Consider the following 19805-nt stretch of genomic DNA (forward strand, 5'->3'; position numbering starts at 1 on the left):
AATTTAATAATTATTTATATATTTCAACCTAAATTGTACTAAAATATATCATCAATATATATATATATTTTAAAAATACCCTAACAAGTGTCGCAATATATCGATATATGCACAATTAAAAATATATCATCAATATATCTTTTTCTAAATTTATTGAATTGTTATAAAATATTTGTTAAATTTAAAATTATTAAGAATTATCTTTAAATTTATTATTATTTTATAATATGCGAGGAATATTCTATAACAATTTAATAATTTTAATAATCATTTTATAATTTTAAATTTTAATAATAAAAATAATATTTTAATATAATTGAATGATTATTTATATATCTTAACCTAAACTGTACTAAAATATATCATCAATATATATATATATATATATATATATATATATATATATATATTAAAAAATACCCTAACAAGTGTCGCAACATATGGATTCATGCACAATTAACACCTCAAGCCTATTATTCAATATTCATTTATTGTAAGTATAAATCCAATGTTTTAAATTAAAAATTTGTAATGTTTTAGTGTTAACAAGAAGAGGGTGAGACTTTGATGAAGAGGAAATACATGGAAGCAAAAACAAAGGAGATTCCACCAGTTGGCAACAACAATGATGATGTCCGTGAAGAAGAAGAAGAGGAGAAGATCAATGCTTTCTTCACTTTGGTTAGAAATATTCGAGATGCTCATTACCAGATGTTGATTGGGTCTCAAGCTACAAAGGATCAGAAACAAAAAGCAGCAGCAGAAGCAAAGGGGAAATCAACTTGGACCCCATCTTTCCAATGGGAAGATTTCGCTGAGGATCATCAATATCTTAGAAATATTACTACCACTAATGCAACAGAAATTCTCCCGGGTTTCTCCAAGAATAATGATGAACAGATGAGCAAGACAAATGAACAAGAAGACTTGGATCTCAACCTTCTCCTTTGATGTCTAGTTTTTTTTTTGTTACCTTTTCTGTCAAGTTGATCACCCAGAAGTTAAAGATATGTCTTGTTTATCTTGTTCTTGCAAATGATCTAAATACTAAATGTTATACATTTTTTTTTTGTAAGAAAAGCAAATGAAATCTGTTGTTACAAATGAGGTAACTGGGGAAATGACCAGACCATTTTAAAAACTCTTTTAAGAAGAGATCTATCAAAATATTCAACAGTATCCCTCTTAACTCGATGCCGGGTTAAGTGGACTCTTCCCCAGATTATAAGGTATCGGTTCCCCGGTCATTGGACTGAGATCCTCTGGTGTCAGTTTATTAGTCCTGAAAGGAAACAGAGTATATATATTACTTCGATTGGCAATTATACTTGGTTAAACATGCCTTGATGACTTTCCAATTTTCGTAAGCACCAGGGGACCAGGGATTCGGGCTGAAGAGACGACGTGGGATTCCTTTCGGGACATCTCCGGCAGGTATATAGGACACTGCTGTCCAAATGAGTGACATGAGTGACACACCATAGTCTGCTATAAAGCTTCTTAGCCCACCTGTACAACAGAAGTGATTTTTTCTAAGTTCTTAAAGCAAATGGTGCCCCAAAACATGAAAAAGGAACATAAACTTACCAGTCCCATAGCGCCATGACCTCGCTTTTCGGCTTCTTAATGCGGTGAGAAGAAGGCCAAATGACAGTACCTGAGCAAACATGCCATTAGCAAACCTCCACGAAGGTAAAGTTTGCATCAATCTCGGGTTTTCGTTACGTGGAATGCAGAACTCTTCCACAAGGCCCTGCACATGAAATTTACCATAAGCAAAATCTCACATTCAAAATGAAAAATAATGTTGTACGACTAAATACCAATAATAGTTCTTACTTTCACAGCGTGCTGCATGAACAACATAGCTGTAAGCAGACCGAACAATTCTCCAGAGACACGGGTAAACGTATTGGCACAAGCTCCCAAGATTGGCAGTAAGAACCACAAGCCTGCAGTCCATACACAAACCCTACAAAATCAAAGAAAAAAACCCAGGCAACTATATCAAGTATAGAAGCCACAACATTTTTTTTAAACGGTAAGATTTCATTCAAATACCCAATGTGTCAAGAATTATATTGTTCATCATAATAAAACCAGATCAATACCCAATGAAAATAAGGAGTGAGCCACAACAAAATACAATATAAAGGAACATATTGGGTTAAGGAAACCCACCATCCAGTTGTCCCGACCGAATTCCGGTGTCTTTAACAAAGTCAAACATGAATAGCAACTCCTAATATCAGCAAAGGTTGACCTCCGATTGTCGAGTGTATGATCGCACAAAACGCCGTGGATGCTAAGGTTTGAACTGCTGTTAGAACTCCATCTGAAGATTATTTACAAGGTGGATGTTCATAAGATACGCTATCTATTACTTATGTATATCAGTGTTTCTCTCAAGTTGTTCACAAATTTTCACTATATGTGAATTTAAATTGTCGAATATACTATTTATGCTTTAGATTTGTATTTATATTAAAGCTGTGTTATTATGATATTATCGGACAAATGTGTTCCTAAAACCAATTAATTTAAAAATCTCCATCCCCGCGATGGAAACAGATCTCCCATTTTCCAAACAGACAGCGATTCTACAACGCGTCCAAATCAAGCGTCGTCATAACGGCGTCACAAAGGAACTAGGTCGAAGCTAACTAACGGCCGGAACTTTTTGAAAATTCAAAATGGGAAGACGGTGTTCCGTCAAACTAAGATCCTTTCTGTTGGATCTATAAATAGTAAAAGTCGATGATTCGGAGAGCAGATATTCGCTCGCACTTCTCTCCTTCGTTCGACTCCGCGTAACAACCGCTGACATTTTCTCTCAGGCAAAGTTTCTATCTCTTTTTTTTCTCAGATTCAACAAATATATTTTCATCCAATCTCACTTTGTTTGTCTCTCCATATCTGCATCTCTCTCTCTTTTAAGATTTGACTTCAATTTTGTTTCGAAATTGTGTCAAATCTTTTGTTTTTTTTAGCGTTGTGTTAATCTGCTTTAATTCTTTGAATCAGTCGTGAGTTCCGTTGGTTTGCTCAGATTTGTATTTCTTGAATTGATTTTTTGTCATTATGTAGTGGATTTAGCTTTTTATGTGTTGATCTGGTGAAATCTGGCTTTATTGGTTTCTGGTCGTTTTGTTCTGAATGTTGGCCGTTGGATCTTGATATAGAATTATACAATTGTTTTGATATTTCAAATTGAATAATGATTTTGCAGACGTGAAGAATGGGGCTGTCTTTCGCAAAGCTATTTAGCCGGCTTTTTGCCAAGAAGGAGATGCGTATATTGATGGTTGGGCTTGATGCTGCCGGTAAAACCACCATTCTTTACAAGCTCAAATTGGGAGAGATTGTCACCACTATTCCCACCATTGGTAAGTCCCTCTTTTATTTTGTCTCGTGAATAACATTATCTATCCAGTTGAATTTTGTTTCAAATTGGTAGTATTATAATCTTGTAGGTTTCAATGTTGAAACCGTGGAATACAAGAACATCAGCTTTACTGTCTGGGATGTCGGTGGCCAGGACAAGGTAACTAGTTTTAGTTTTTTATTCAAATATATACCATGAACTGTAAATATTGCATGATAGGATAAATCGGGATTTCTTTCAAAATGTTTTCTTTTTTACTTTCATACCGTAGCTTGTAAAAAGGGAATGATTATGGATGGGATTTTGCGGTCTCAAATATTCTATGAGCAATTAAGTATCGTATTAGTCCGAGAAAGGAGAAAGCTCATGCTAGATAGATATCTGTCAAGTATATGCACGGCTTGATGGTTAGCTGTTAAAATTGGAGCGTACGTTTCAAGTTCATCTTAGATCTGTCAGATTAATAAACAAAATGTTTATGTTTTTCCGTTTATCTCAATTATACACCTTGCTTTTTTGCTTTGATTTCTTCGAAGATTCGACCACTGTGGAGGCATTATTTCCAAAATACACAAGGGCTTATTTTTGTGGTTGATAGCAATGATCGCGATCGTGTGGTTGAAGCTAGGGATGAGTTGCACAGGATGTTGAACGAGGTAATCAAGCATAAATTTTCATAGTACTGGAATAATCATAGTCCCCGTAAACATGTGGTTGCGAAGATGCATCACTCTGGATGGCGTTTTCAGATTGTGCTAAAACCTAACATATTGTATGCGCATTGACAGGATGAGTTGAGGGATGCTGTGCTGCTAGTATTTGCTAACAAGCAAGACCTTCCAAATGCTATGAATGCTGCCGAGATCACCGACAAGCTTGGGCTTCATTCTCTCCGCCAGCGCCACTGGTAAGACCATCTACCTTGCTGTCTTTATCCGATCCTCTCTGTTTGTTGATTTTTATGTCACCTTCTATATGATGAATATTTTGCAGGTATATACAGAGCACATGCGCCACTTCCGGTGAAGGACTTTACGAGGGACTCGACTGGCTCTCGAACAATATCGCAAGCAAGGTAAGCTTTTGCAAATCATGCCTGATTATAGTTAAACCCAAACTTGCAGATAATACCTTCCGTTTATTTGTGCTGATAAAATGTACATATAATTGCAGGCATAAATGGCACAATTGAAATGACAGTCGCACCAATTCTGGCCTTTTGTTGTGGATATCTACCTCGTTCAAGTGTTGTGGCTTAAGAACAATTCGATTAAATTTCAATTTCCCTGCAAACATTGTCATTTGTCACATGTAGTTTAAGAACGATTTGATTAAATTTCAATTTCCCTTGTCGTATACCTCCATAGCTGCAAAAGTAAAACAATGTTTTCTCCAGGTTTTGGACCGTTATTTCTTTCTGAAATTATGTATTGAAAAATAAATTCGATCATAATTGAATATCTGAGTAATCTGATGAATGGTATCGCAGTCGTTATTGAAGGAGAAAAACAAGAGAGATTTTTGTCATTCCAATAACATTTTTACAAACAAAAAAGCGATATGAATTTGGTTTAATTCATTGGGGAAAAATTAGTCTAATGATTAAATTAAGGCGTTTTTCATTTTTGACATCTTAATTGGATTCACTACGACTCAACCTATATTTTGGTGTTTGCGTATGGTCAGTTTTTTGGATCCTTATTACATTTTTTTATAATTAATGTTCTCATTTTAAAAAAATTAAAGTCTATTTAATATTATCTTTAAAAAATACTTTTGGCTCCAAATATATTTTAAGAGTTTATTTGTTATAATTAATGTTCTTATTTAAGAAACATTTATAATCTGATTTTAGAATTGAAACTATAATTTTTAAACTTTATTTGTTATTCTCTTTAAGTTTAATTTATTTACGAAACATGTATAATCACTATAAAATTATTTTTTAATAAAAATGTTTTTGATATTTTTTATTATATATTGATATGCTTAATATATTATAATATTAAAAATTTAAATATCATTCAAATATATATTTTAACTTATAGTATCATGTTTAAAAAAATTACGCATGAACCACGCGACTTTAGTGATTAAGAGATTATTTTTATTCCTTGAAGTATCGGATTTCAACACCACATATATAGACATAATTTTTCTCTCCTATTTTTCTCTCATTGATAAGCCGTCCATCTCTTTTTCTTTTTGTCTTTGTTGATCGGCAGTGACACCAACTTTAATGTTGGTTGCCAACCGCATGTATTCTTTATTTTCTTTTTATTTTCTCTTGTTTTTTATTTTCAATAAGTCTGTCTGTATGACACGTTTTACTTTGCCTTTATGACACGTTTTCTTCTGCCTTTTGACACGTTTTTTGATTGTTTGATTGTTGTTTTTACTTTATATTTTTTCTAAGAGTTGATTAAACATCGTCACGACTTATCAAGATGACACTTACCTGTTATATTATTGATCTTCCATGCTCTAGACCCTCAGATTGAATTTAGATACCCGTTATGCGTGTGTGGATATCTTTTCATGTTGTTCGAGTCTGATTTGCGGTTTGTTGGTGGTCTTTCAGTAGCTTGATCCCTTTTGTGGTTTATTTACTGATGCGATTAGATTTATTTGTATATATATTTGTTCGAGTTTTCTTGGCTAGGTTTAATTTTTCCTTGTATGATTTTTATGTGATCTTAAGTGGCTAATTTTGTTTCAATGATTATAGGAAATTGTCCTAATTATGTGCTTAATTTACAATTATGATTGTAAATTTTTATTATAATTTAAGATATTTCCTATTTAAATAAAATTAATGATTTCTTTATAAAAAACATACAGGAGTAGTGGGGTAAAGACTAATAAAAAAATCTTTTAAAAAATACATTTTAACAATAATACTAGTAATTTAATATTAAATAAAATTTTCGAAAAATACATTCTCACAAAATTCTTTCATCTCATGACATTTATAGAAACAAGACTAAACTAACCCTAAATTTAATTCTCGATCTGCATATTATCTCGTACACGTTACAACATTTTGGATAACATGATTTTTAACTTGAAACACACACAAAAAACGAAGAAGTATTTCATGAATCTTTCTTATTATGTTGTTTATAGTTTGAGCTAGTAAAATTCATCATTTCACTTTTTTTTCATATCATTAATTTACTTATAATTAACTTTAAGTAATTATTCATTTTTATATTTACGTTAAAAAAATGAAGATTCATAAAATATAAAATAAATAATTAACTGAGAACATATTTACATAAAAAATGAAAAATCGTAAAATGTAAAAGAATAATTACCTAAGAAATTAAAGCTTTGTTCCTAAACAACACTTAATTTTCGAACAAAAGCAACGATCTGAAGAATCACAAACCAAGAATCATTCTTAAATTCAAAAGCACATGTTACACTTGTTTTTTATTTACGCAATTAGACAATATTCATGAAGATGTTTTGAATAAGCACACACTTTGTTCTAGAAACATAAAAAAGGAGGAAAACCCAATTCTATCCTATATACGTACAATGTTCCCTTAATTGTACCAGTGTCTCAGTTAAAATTTAAATTGCAAAAAATATTTTTATTAAATTATATTAATATTTTATTAGAAAAAGTTAGAACAATCTTCATATTTTCCTTAGTTATTATAAACTTTTCTCATGTTTTATTTACTTTTAATTAAAAAATTCACCAAGAAAATGTAAATAGTATATAAATTAATATTTTGAATCAAATGACAGAGATAAATTTTAAAAGCTTATTTAAAATCCTAAATAATATTAAGACAATATAATCATTCTCAATCAATTTATAAATCCTTCAATCAATTTTTTTTAAAAATATTTTATAAATCATTCTCAATCAATCGTCCATATACCCGGAAAAAAATCATACATGACCCTTAGATCAAAATCATTTATTTCATCATTTTTTCTATATCATTTGTACAATAAGATGGTTAATATAAAGAAGATTAATGAGATAAATTTTCAGTTTTTGATAAATGGTATCTATTCTAATGGATATAGAACATGAGATGATGTTTATTTTGATATTCTATTCAGCCCCACTTCAATTTGTGAGTGCATTAGCGAATGATAGATGTCGGCCAAAATAATAATTACGGCGGTTTCCTTAATTATTTTCATAGGAGTCGCAATTGGTATCGCTGCTGTAGTTCAATATAGGGAAAGCAAGGGTGTTGATGAATTGTCGCCGTCGATGAAGGTCGTTTCTAATTTCTGTTCTCATGCTAATTACCAAGATTCTTGCCAAAAGACCCTCGGTCAGCGCCGATCCCAAAGATTTTGTTTGTCAGTCTATCTTAGCCGCCGAGGAAGCGGTCGTGAAGTTCTTCAGTTATTCCGATTCATTGATCGATGCGGTCACGACGATAGCCGGACGAGGATGGCGTTGGACGATTGTAAGGACATGATCCCTTCAGGCATCGTACATCGAGGTCGATGATGCTGAATTGCAGGGCATGGGTGATCGAATATCAGATCTCCGGACCTGGTTGAGCGCTGTCATATCGTACCAACAATCATGCTTGGATGGTTTCGAGGAAGAAGATAACATGAAAGAAGGTATTACCGATGCTAGTGAACTCACACCCAACGCCTTGGCAATCGTAACAAAATTATCCGAAATTTTTTCCAAGTTCGGCATCCAATTGAACCTTCATGCCTTTCAGTCACGTAGGCTTCTTTCGATCGAGAAAGATGTGTATCCCTCATGGTTCTCGGACGTAGACCGGAAGCTATTTGCCAAGATCGATAACAGTAACATCGAACTGAATGCGGTTGTGGCTAAAGATGGCAGTACCGAGTTCAGGACCATCGCCGAAGCGCTCGCAGCTGCTCCAAAACAATCCCAAGTCCGTCATGTGATCTATGTCAAGGCCGGAATCTATGACGAGTACATTACCGTGGACAAAAAAACCACCAAAATCCTTATGTACGGAGATGGCCCAAGACAAACCATAGTCACCGGCGGTAAGAATTTTGTCGATGGCATACAAACCTGGAAAACTGCTACTTTTTGTAAGTTTTTCAAACAACCCGACCAACATTTTCATCATACTTTCCAATGAATTTGTTATAATATATAATAGTTTCATAAATTTTAATGGCGTAGCCGCTATTGGAGACGGATTCGTTGCCAGATCCATGGGGTTCCGGAATAGTGCTGGTCCTGAAAAGCATCAAGCAGTGGCTCTTCACATTCAATCCGATAAACCAGCCTTCTTTAATTGCCTAATCTAGGGATGGACCCGAATCAAGTTCGGGTCGTGTCGGGTTTGAATAATATCGGGTAAAATTCAGAGATTTTTTGGGTTCGGGGCAAGGTTTCCCCGCCCCGATTATATATATAATAATTTTTTATTTTTTATATTAATTTTATATATAATATTTTATATATTTGTTTTATAAAATATTATATATATAATTAATAAAAAAAATAAAAAAATATTATATATATAATCTGGACGAGGCGGGGATACCTTGCCCCGAACCCGAACCTGAAAAAATCTCCGAATTTTACCCTGATACCCGACTCGATATTATTTAAACCCGACCAGATTCGAACTTGATCAGGTTTCGAGTTCAGACACACAATCTTCATACACTTTGTACAATCACACAAATCGTCAGTTCTTTCGCAATTGTATCATCCCCGGGACCATTGACTTCATCTTCGGCGACTCTCCTACCGTTATACAGAACTCGTTGAAAAAATTTATTAGTCTTTTAAAATTAAATTTATTACAACCTTAAATTTAAAACTTGAAGAAATTTGAGGTTGCAACGATTTAATTATACGAAAGTTTGGATATATAAAAATTAAATAAAAAATAACTCAAGATCAAATAAGTCCATATATTAAGTTTAGTTTGTAAAGTGTAGTTACAAACAATTAGAAAAAGATATTTTATTGTCGTACAATATGAGACAATGGTATAATGAGAAAAGAAATGATTAAACCGATGACTAATGAGTTAACTTTTATAGTTTGGACGATGAGTTATATTATATAATTATGGGATGGAATGAGTTCTCTTCTCTTCTTTTCTCTCATTCCCGATAACCTCATGTATACCAAGTACTTAATAATCACCTGATTGCCTTGTAGTTGCATTTGATATAAATTGTAAATATTGTACTTAAATCATTACAATTTTAATATATATATATATATTCTATGATCCAATATGTAAACCTATTAAACTAATGGTTATTAGACTTCACATGTGTCTTTGAGGTAGAATCCCACCATAATAACATAATATAACAAAGGGTATAACATATTTCATGTGTATTGTGAATAATTATATATTTAAATGCTTTAGTTATATGTAATTATGTATTATACGGCAACCGAAAAAATTACTTTTTTCCTTTTTATTTATGAATTTGTTTTTGACTTAAGTTTTATTTTTAGGGTTATAAGGGATTGAAAGAGGCTGCATATTGAGTTGACTATGGAAGAATAGTTGTTGATTCTCGAATGGGGTGACATATTTTTTAGGCTTAAATATACAAAATGTGTTCAATTTATGCTCGTTTTTTCAGTTTATTTCGTTCTAGTTTGATACCTAACGTTTCATTTCGTTACTAAAAATGGATCAAACTATGACGGACCGTTAGTTTTCTCTATTAAGTAAAACGTTTCAAAATCTAGTAATTTTGATTTTTATTAAATATAGAAATATTATCATATTTATAAAAAAAATCCTTATTTCTTTTAAATTACAAAAAGCCTTAAAATCCCTAAAATCCCCAAATCCTAACACTAATCTATCGCCACCACCCTTTTCGACCACGACCACTGCTGCCGGCATAGTCCTTGTCATCATCCTAGTTATAAGTCATCATCCTAGTTATAACTCATCGTAATAGTCGTCAATTGGCCGTTGAAATCGCTTGAGATTGCGATTTTTATCCTATGTTTCGCAGGGTATAAAACGTCAATTCGTCGTTGATCAACTGTTGATCATTCACGAGGTCACCAGGAGGAGGTGAGATTGGTTGGACCTTCGTCGACAGCAAAGGGCGACTATCGTGTGGGTATTGGGGTTGAAATGAAAGTTTTCAATGTTTTTGGGTTATTTCAAAAATTTATGTGTTTTCTTTTTTAAAAAATATATAATTTTTTTTAAAATTTTATATAAAATTTTTAAATTATCAGATTGTGACATGTGTCACTTATCAGAGAAAACTAACGGTCTGTAACGGTTTAACCCATTTTGAGTAACGAAATAAAACGTTAGACACCAAACTAAAACAAAATTAACGTTAAATAGTAAACGTTAAATAGATGTAATTCAATAAACTTATGAGTGAGTTTTGGTGTAGGATTAAATTAAGAAATTAAATCCATGTAATAAATTTAGTTAATAATTAATTTGTGTGTTTAATTAAATAAAAAATGTAAACATCAAGTTAAATTATATTTAAATACTGAATTTTATATATAAATAAACCTAAACCATCAAATGAGAAAACAATGGCCTGTCTCCCACCGAAAGCCAGATCAAAGAACCATGTGATGTGTTTACCGGTATAGACCATTTGTGCCCAACACAATGTCTAAAGTCTAAACTACCGAGTAACGGAGCTCATGAGTCATTCATATTTGGTCAGGAACAGTGGTATGTTGTAGGTGGGAGGGTTGTCACTCCCAATTTTACTACTTTAATTATATTTTAAATTATTGATAATTTTGAAATCATGTGGTTTGTCAGTTTTAAAATTAATAAAACTAAATATTGGGTTTGATTTTTTTATTTAATTTAAAATTCATAAAATTAAATCTCAGCTTTAATTATTTTTTAAGATCTGACTTATTTATATCAATCATGACTTGTGACTGGAAGAGACAAGTGCATGTTGTTCGTCTATGTGACATTTGCCTTACGGTAGCAAAAGCATGGCATCTTCCTGGACACCACTAAACTCCAGTATCTGTACTCTTATTCTTATTTCATAGGTCAGATATTATACTTTAGAGCAGAAGCAGAAATGTATAAATTGGATTACAGCTATGCCCTTCTCTTCCCCACCATTATGGAATAGATAGGATAGGGTTAACCATTTTATACATTCTTTTTAGTGATACAGGAACAGGAGGGTGACTTACCACATGGACATTGCACTTTGCGTATTGTGATATGGCTTTGTCGTCCTACATCAGGCTTCTCCATTTGGTTCTTGTTTTCTGTGCTTATTCTTTAAGAACTGGTACGTCCGGTAATCCAGGCATTGAAACAGAATTCAACAAATGGTTGAGCTGGAATGTCCGAAACCGCAGAAGCCAGCGGCTGCCGGATCAATCCGTTGTCTTGTCGGGTGGCGGTGGAGGGAGGCCGGGTCTTGACGATAAGCTGGTGATTGCGGAGACGAACAAGGTGACGATAAATGTTAGTTCAGATGGAAGTGGCGGTTTCACGACGATTAAAGAAGCACTCAACAGCATCCCTTTACGCAACACCAAGAGAGTCATTCTCGCCATAAAACCAGGCTTTTATAGGTACGCACATACATACATGTATACCATGATATTAGTATTTGTGACGATGTTGAATTTGGCAGGGAAAAGATTTTCATTCCTAGAACATTGCCCTTCATCACATTTCTTGGGGATGCAAATAACCCACCAACTATAACCGGGAACGACACCGCATCAGGTAATGGCACAGATGGGAGGCCTTTGAAGACATTTCAAAGTGCAACAGTGTCTGTGGAAGCAAATTATTTTGTGGCCATCAACATCAAGTTTGAGGTAAACTCATGTTTTCAATTAATCTTATTCATTCGCAGAAGAAAGAAAGAAATAAAAAAAAGGAAAGTTTAGGGCGATTGTGGTTGATGCAGAACACAGTCCCGCATACGATTGGATCGAAAGGGGATCAAGCAGTGGTAGTTCGCATATCAGGGACCAAGGCTGCATTTTACAACTGCAGTTTCTATGGAGATCAAGACACTCTTTACGACCACAAGGGTTTCCACTACTTCAATAATTGCTTTATCCAAGGCTCCGCGGATTTCATTTTTGGTTACGGCATGTCTATTTATGAGGTAAGATAATATTTGTTCATAATTTTCTTAGTCTGTAGCAATATGCACACCTTATATAGATGCAGCGTGTAATAACCCTTTGTTTATGTAAACTTTGGTGTGCAGAACTGCTATTTGAATTCCATAGCGAAGAAAGTGGCTTCTTTCACGGCACAAAAGCGATCCAGTGCGTCATTAGACAGTGGGTTTTCCTTCAAAGATAGTGTGGTAACCGGCAACGCCACTGGCCTGGCTTACCTAGGAAGAGCGTGGGGTGATTATTCAAGGGTCGTCTTCTCCTACACGTACATGGACAAGGTGGTTCGTCCCCAAGGATGGAATGACTGGGGCAAACCAAAACGTGATGGGTGAGTAGAACACTATCAAAACATGCTCAATTAGAACATTCTAAAGTCTGATTTGATTCGAACATATACTACCTTATACTTACTCCGGATTAATTTAATAAATAAAGTCTGGTTTGGTTCGGCTTTTCAAAAAAATGAAGTCTGATTTGGGATCATGTGTTGTGGTGGCAGGAGGGTGTACTATGGAGAAGACAAGTGCAGTGGACCGGGGGCCAACTTCACAGGAAGAGTGCCATGGGCACGACTTCTGACTGATGAAGAAGCCGAACCTTTTATAGGAACATTATACGTTGAAGGAGACGCTTGGCTCATCATTCAAAAAAAAAATGGTTGACCCTTATTCCCATATGTAATGAGATAAGGAGGAGGTAAGATAGTATAGGCTGTTCCCAATATCAGATTGAGAAAAGTTTCTATAGTAAACCTCCGAATTATGAAATGCCTTTTATGGGACTTGATCCCACGATCCTAAGATTAAGAACCTTATGCTATACCAACTGAGCTGAATGATCATTTCACTTGTCTCATCATTCCTTATACCAAATACTGTGTTTTTTTTCCTGCAGGATCGAATGAGGCCCTAAATCACGATGGCCTCTATGTGTTTATACAAAATATTCATTAATATGTGTTGTCTATGCCATTGTTGTAATAATTGTGAATATCATTCAAGTTAAGCTTAATAAAACCAGAAGATTGTACCAATTTTGGCGTATCTCAATATTATGTGTACAAATATGTCTCGACAAACATAATAATCAGACAATTATTTGTTTATACATGGTAAAAGGCAACTACATTAATGTGAGGTTAAAGCCCAATGTCTAATCAAGCCCGATATGGGTTTCAGAATAAGAAGCTTACATTTGATCGTTCAAACAAATAACACGTATCCTAAATTATTTTTTACAAGGTAAATTCGTTAATTTTATTAAAATTGTAATTTAAATATAGAATAAAACATTTTTATGATCGTTTATACAAAAAAACTACCCACCTAAGATCACACTAATTATATAAGAAAAAAGTTAACAAAATCTAATCAAGTAAACACGAATAAAAGGTAGATATAAATAGATTTGACTGTATAAGCAAACAAACCACGAAAAGAGATCAAACTATTGAAAGACTACATATAAACCACATAATAGAATCGAGTAACATGAAAACTATCCACGAACGCAAATCACGTATCCAAATCCAATTTAAGAGTCCAAAGCAGGAAATATTAGCATGATAACAAATAAACACATTCTTGATCAGTTGTGGCGAAATCAAATTCAACCTTGAGAAAAATATAAATAAAAATAACGACAAAATGACTGAAAACATACCAAAAGACAAACATAAGGTAGATTTATTAAAAAAACAATATAATAGAAAAAAATAGAGTACATCAACGATCGGTAATCAACATTAAAATTTAAGTTGTCATCAATTATAAAAATATAAAAATGAAGAGAAAAGATATTAATGACCGTACAAGAAAAAATAGAGTTAAAAACCCTAACTTATAATATTTATCATAATTAAGTAGGCTGTTGAATCGAATAACATAAGTAAAATATTAAATTTAAGTTTTTCTGGATATAATTTTTTGGGTAAACTATCGATCTAATAGTCCACCTATTTTTGTGTTTCTATTTTGCTCATTTAATTATTTTTTTGATAAAATCATATATAATATTACGTTGTTGTTTCTATTTTTATTACGAACATTAAAAATATAACGAACTTCTTGACATAATATTCTTTCATTGTTCACACCATTTTCTCTCTCTGAATCAGAGACAGTGATGAAAGTGAAAGTGAAAGTGAAAGTGAAAGTGAAAGTGAAAGTGAATTATAAGTTTGATGACTAAAATATAAGTACCCAAAAAGTTCAGGGATTATTAATATAGTTTATCCTAAATTTTAAATAAATATCATAACCTTCCTCTCATCTTCGCTAGTATAAGTAGTAGTCAAGCTTATGAGCAATGATTACTCCTCTTCTAAGACTCTCCTACGCTCAAGCCCTTAGACTACTTCATTAAACATTTTAGGTAAAAAGAAAGATAAATGGTTATGCTGTCGTCGGCAGCTTCGATGGGAACCAAAAAAACCAAGGCAGTGGGGGATTCCCGTCGTTGATCTTTCTCTCGATAGGTCGATAGTGTCGGACCTGATGGTCAAAGCCTGTGAAGACTACGGATTCTTTAAGGTCATTAACCATGGCGTCCATAGGGGCACAATAGCCAGACTCGAAGAAGAAGGGATTCATTTTTTCAGAAAACCAGCTGCTGATAAGCAACGTGCGGGGCCTGCGGCACCGTTCGGTTATGGTTTGAAGAACATCGGACTCAATGGCGATAAGGGTGAACTCGAGTATCTTCTTCTCCACACCAACCCTTTATCCATTGCTGAAAGATCCAAAACCATCTCCAATCACCCTCAAATTTTCAGGTACTTGATTCAGAAATCTTCTTGTTTTTCTATATTGTTTACCCTTTTTTGTTCATCCCTTTATATGTCATACATTCGTATAAATGAGATTATTAAATTAAGGATAATTAATTTATTATACGTGATTTTGAATTCATTAAAAGGGGAATTTACTTTGTGCAGGAGATTATTTACAATTAATGCTTTTGTATCCTAGAAAGGGACATCTTCCCTTTTATGATTAAAAAGAGATTATTTTATCAATTCAACATGACATTGCAATGCTTCTTTATAACACCCTTTGGTTCTAACTTTTAAAGGGCCCCTACCCCACCATCCAATCAGTTAGGTTCCCAACATTCTTTTCCACTTTTAATTTTCTTTCGGATTCATGCATGCAAACGAGAATTCGGACTGGTTATCATATGGACTTTTTTTGCATGGAAGGGTTAATGCAGCTTGATTAATTTCTTTCTGTTTTTTTACAGTTGTGCTGCAAATGATTATATAGAATCAGTGAGGGATTTAGCAAGCGGGATTCTGGAGCTGATGGCCGAAGGACTTTGGGTTGAAGACAAGTACGTGTTCAGTAGGCTAATCAGAGACGCCGAGAGCGACTCGGTCTTAAGGTTCAATCATTATCTGTCTTCCGATAAACCATGCCAATACGATCAGATCGGATTCAGAGAGCATTTCGACCCTCAGATCATCACCGTACTACGATCTAACGATGTTGCCGGCCTTGAAATATCTTTGCGTGACGGGTTATGGGTCCCGGTACATTCTTAACCCACGCAATTCTACGTGATAATCGGTGACGCCATGCAGGTTCTAACAAATGGCAGATTTAGAAGCCTGAGACATCGGGCATTGGCGAACTCGTCGTCGAACAATTCAAGAATGTCCATCATGTACTTCGGTGCATCGCCTCTTAATGCAGCGATCGGTCCCCTCCCACAGCTGGTCTCGCTCCAAAACCCTAGCCTCTACAAGCTATTCACTTGGGATGAATACAGAAAAGCTACCTACTCTTTATGCTTGGGGGAATGCCGCCTCGACCTCTTCAAGCTACATCCCGACGATTAAAAATAACGACTTTTAAGAGGTATTATAGTAAAAATAAATGTTATTTAATTATTCTCTTTAGAAAATTTAAATTCAAGTAATTATGTCTATAGAATGTGTTTTATTAATAATTAAGAAAAATTCTGAACATATATTATCATATAATTACTCTAAATTAATTAAAAAAAACAAGAATATATATATGTTTTTATGGTATCTAAAGCCATAATTTATTTCATTAATTAAGTAAACCTAGGAAACTCGCACAATACCAAGATGTTCCATCCATTAATCAATTGATAATCTTACAAATTAAAATTGGTTTTATGTCACGATCATTTGACCAAACTATGTTTTCCTAAAACTTGAGTTGCATTCGGTGCGGTTCGGACATGTGTTGGCATTACCATGTCGTGTAATGTAACACTTATCTTAAAGGCAACCGATGGGGAGGAAAATAGTAATCTTTATTTTCAATCTCACCAACCATGACAAAAACAAACGAGTTTAATTGGTAGTTCCACCGAACAGGGTGTAATACACTTTTTTTTGGTAATTGTGTGTTGGATAACCATTAAATTTAACTGATCCTCGTCATAATTAGGATATGAAGGCGAAGTTTGCCCAACGCTCGTTGACTAAAATTGTACGGCGAGAATTGCATTAACATATTGATACCCAAGTTGCGGTTTGGTTAGGTAGAAAAAGGAATCTATATTTAGCCGTTTTAGATATATATTGTATATGATCAATATGTTGGTTTATTTAAATTTAAATTTATTGTAATAATTGATTTTAATTTTATTTTTTACTATGTTGATTATTTAGGGTAAACTAATTATTTGGTCACCCACCTATTACTTAATTTATAATTTGGTCATTCAACTAGTTTTTTTAATACGTAACCTTACGTTCTGATTATGTTTTGATTACCTACCATTAAAAAATTAACAATGAAGATAACACAATATTTTTTAATTATTTTTCAATCCTGACATGGCTTTATCTTATGATATCACATCAAAATCACCGCTAATTTTTTAAAGACAAGTGATCAAAACAAAACCAAAACGTGACATTAAGTGTAATCTAAAATAAATAATAGTTAGATGACCTAAATAGTAACTAAATAATAAATGGATGACTAAATAAATAGTTTACGCTTTTTGGGTATAAGGTGTGTCACTACGCCCTTGAATGTCATGGTAAAATTATATTTTAATTATCTAAAATAAATATAATTCACCTATGACCCTCTAATAAAAATTTTGGCTTCACCTCATGACGAGTAATATATAATTAATATAATTGTGATTATTTTTGAAAACCCTATACATGCAATTAAATTTATTTATTTTATTTTTAAATATTGGTCGGTTCTTTGCATAAACGGTTGATTATTGGAATAAAATATTTGAAATCTTAATTGAGTCTTGACAAAGATGAAGAATAACCCCCAAAAGAGGGATACACTATCATATGCAGCATGTGCATTAAACTAATTTGTTGTTTAACGTTAATTATTTTGGACTACAATGCAATCAACTTTTGAAATTGATCTAGTATATCAAAATGCAAAATAATAAATATATCGATTTTTTAAATACATACATACATATATATATATTATGAGATTATTGGGTTTTATTCTGGCATAAAAATAATATTTGTCCGTAATGTTTATAAATTTATTTCATTTTATAATCGTTTGTTTTAAAATTGAATTTATTATCTAACTTCAAAAAAATTGAATTAGCTATTTAAATTTAAATATCGATAATTATCAATGTAAACAAAGGAGAAAAAAATATACAAATGTACATTAAATTAAGGATACAAACATTAAGAATGATCTCAATAATAAAAGAGAATGTCGATCTCCCTAGAGGTTTTAAATTTTAATAGCAGCGTATACAAAATATGTGTACATTTTATAGATTAAAAAAATCTGAATAAATATTACTCCTTATAATCACTCCATACTATTCAAATAAGAAAGATATTAAAATATCAAACCATCTAAATCCTTATAATCAAACACAAATACAGAGATTTATAATGTCTCCGACACTTCATTCTTTGTACCCCTGCTGTTGTGTCTTGTTATTGTCTAATGACTCCAGTCAGCAAACAAAGAGTGATTAGTTAAAGGTGCTTTGTAAGGACATTTTCCCTGGCTCTTTCTATAAGAACTGCAAGTCAAAAATCACGTACTGGCTTTTTTTTGTCGTGGGGATGATTACATAGTGGTTGCCAGTTGGACGATTTGTATGAGACTTCATGGCCGGAGCTTAATTTTGCAGCTGAAACTTATATACAATATACTCTAGATTATATATAATTAAAAGTGGAAGCATTTACAGACGACAACAACAACAAAACCCAATTCTCATATGCAATGGGGTAAGGGGTGGTAAGGTAGTAGGCTGCTCCCAACGCCAAGTTGAGAGTAGCTTTCGTGGAAGACCTCCGGCAGTCAGAAAATTAAAAATATAGATAAAATGCAATGCATGTATAAATAAATACATAAATACATAGTTGAACAGTATTCATATGCAGTCATTAATATCATTAATATCATATGCGCGTTTGTAATGGGCAGTAATCCCTACGAAAAAATCTCTGCATATAGACAGAAACGTAAGACCCGACTAAATTTAAAAGTGAAGAGAATGTTACACATTAATCAACGATAGCAAGCCCAGTTCTAAGCCTTCATAAATACCAATAACAGAAACGTATAAAAAGTAGAAGTCATGGAAATTACTACAAATGCATTAAATAAAGACAGAGATGATACACCCTAGAGATGTGACTCACACTACTCGACTACCCTAGTCTTAAGTCTCCATACTTTCCTATCAGAGAAATTGGAAAGTGAGAGAAGAAATGACATTGCAGACATCATGAAGCGATAGGGGATTATCAAATCTTTACTGGGTGTTTGCGTATGGAATAAATCAGATTTTGTTGGCCTGCAGGTGTAGTGGAATGGTGGAAGAAGACGGAAGGCATTTCGGCCACCACCACGGAATACAAGTTTGACGTGGAGCATTATGCTTGTATGATGGTGATCTATGGGAAAGCAGGTCACATGGTTAAAGCCGGGACCTTGATCAAGGGGATGCTTTGTTGTGGTCCTTTGGGGTGCATTTCTTAGAGCCTTTTATTTGTAATTGAAAATTGAAAACGGATTATCCTGCAGCTTATTCGGCGTTTAGAAAGATACTTGGAAAAACAAGGAATGGTGCCAACTTGAGGGAGATGAAAAAGAAGAAGAATAGTGCAAAACAAGATGCTTTTAGTCGAATTGAATCTCGGGTGGGAGTGAAAAAGAACCAAAATACATGTATGCCCTTTGAAATAATAGGGCTTTGCAGCTGCAAATACTTAGCTTCACCCCTTTATCTTTCATTATTCTTGTGATCCTGTCCAATGTACCCAATGAAACAATTATCATGCATTAGCCAAAAGTACATATCTAATAA

The 19805-nt window shown here is 33.4% G+C and overlaps 3 protein-coding genes and 2 pseudogenes across 4 annotated transcripts; 4 read left to right on the top strand and 1 right to left on the bottom strand.

The window, feature by feature from the left end:
- Window positions 1-1117: 1117 nt before the first annotated feature.
- Window positions 1118-1923, bottom strand: LOC120127238 (boron transporter 1-like). The gene is made up of 3 exons (XM_039145194.1): window positions 1840-1923; window positions 1588-1753; window positions 1118-1509 (listed from the first exon to the last, which is right to left on the bottom strand). Exons 1-3 carry the CDS (start codon window positions 1864-1866, stop codon window positions 1307-1309), a joined length of 396 nt encoding a protein of 131 aa, XP_039001125.1. The 5' UTR covers window positions 1867-1923; the 3' UTR covers window positions 1118-1306.
- Window positions 1924-2687: 764 nt separating this feature from the next.
- LOC120127237 (ADP-ribosylation factor 2-B) lies at window positions 2688-4744 on the top strand. Of its 2 annotated transcripts, none has more exons than XM_039145193.1 (7): window positions 2688-2837; window positions 3230-3386; window positions 3474-3544; window positions 3922-4041; window positions 4174-4292; window positions 4379-4460; window positions 4559-4744. In XM_039145193.1, the coding sequence occupies exons 2-7, from the start codon at window positions 3239-3241 to the stop codon at window positions 4562-4564; spliced, it is 546 nt and encodes a 181-aa protein (XP_039001124.1). In that variant the 5' UTR covers window positions 2688-2837; window positions 3230-3238; the 3' UTR covers window positions 4565-4744. The 2 variants fall into 2 exon arrangements, with proteins under 2 accessions (XP_039001124.1, XP_039001122.1); XM_039145191.1 differs by having other exon boundaries at window positions 2710-2831; window positions 3223-3386.
- Window positions 4745-7505: 2761 nt separating this feature from the next.
- LOC120127302 lies at window positions 7506-9181 on the top strand (annotated as a pseudogene).
- Window positions 9182-11552: 2371 nt separating this feature from the next.
- Window positions 11553-13186, top strand: LOC120127268 (probable pectinesterase 53). Its single transcript, XM_039145215.1, has 5 exons — window positions 11553-11933; window positions 11996-12185; window positions 12278-12481; window positions 12587-12828; window positions 13000-13186. The coding sequence occupies exons 1-5, from the start codon at window positions 11575-11577 to the stop codon at window positions 13160-13162; spliced, it is 1158 nt and encodes a 385-aa protein (XP_039001146.1). The 5' UTR covers window positions 11553-11574; the 3' UTR covers window positions 13163-13186.
- Window positions 13187-14804: 1618 nt separating this feature from the next.
- On the top strand, window positions 14805-18191 carry LOC120127250 (annotated as a pseudogene).
- Window positions 18192-19805: the final 1614 nt, after the last annotated feature.

This window comes from Hibiscus syriacus, unplaced genomic scaffold (genome assembly GCF_006381635.1).
Source record: "Hibiscus syriacus cultivar Baekdansim isolate YM2019G1 unplaced genomic scaffold, ASM638163v2 tig00110467_pilon, whole genome shotgun sequence".
Taxonomy (NCBI): Eukaryota; Viridiplantae; Streptophyta; class Magnoliopsida; order Malvales; family Malvaceae; genus Hibiscus; species Hibiscus syriacus.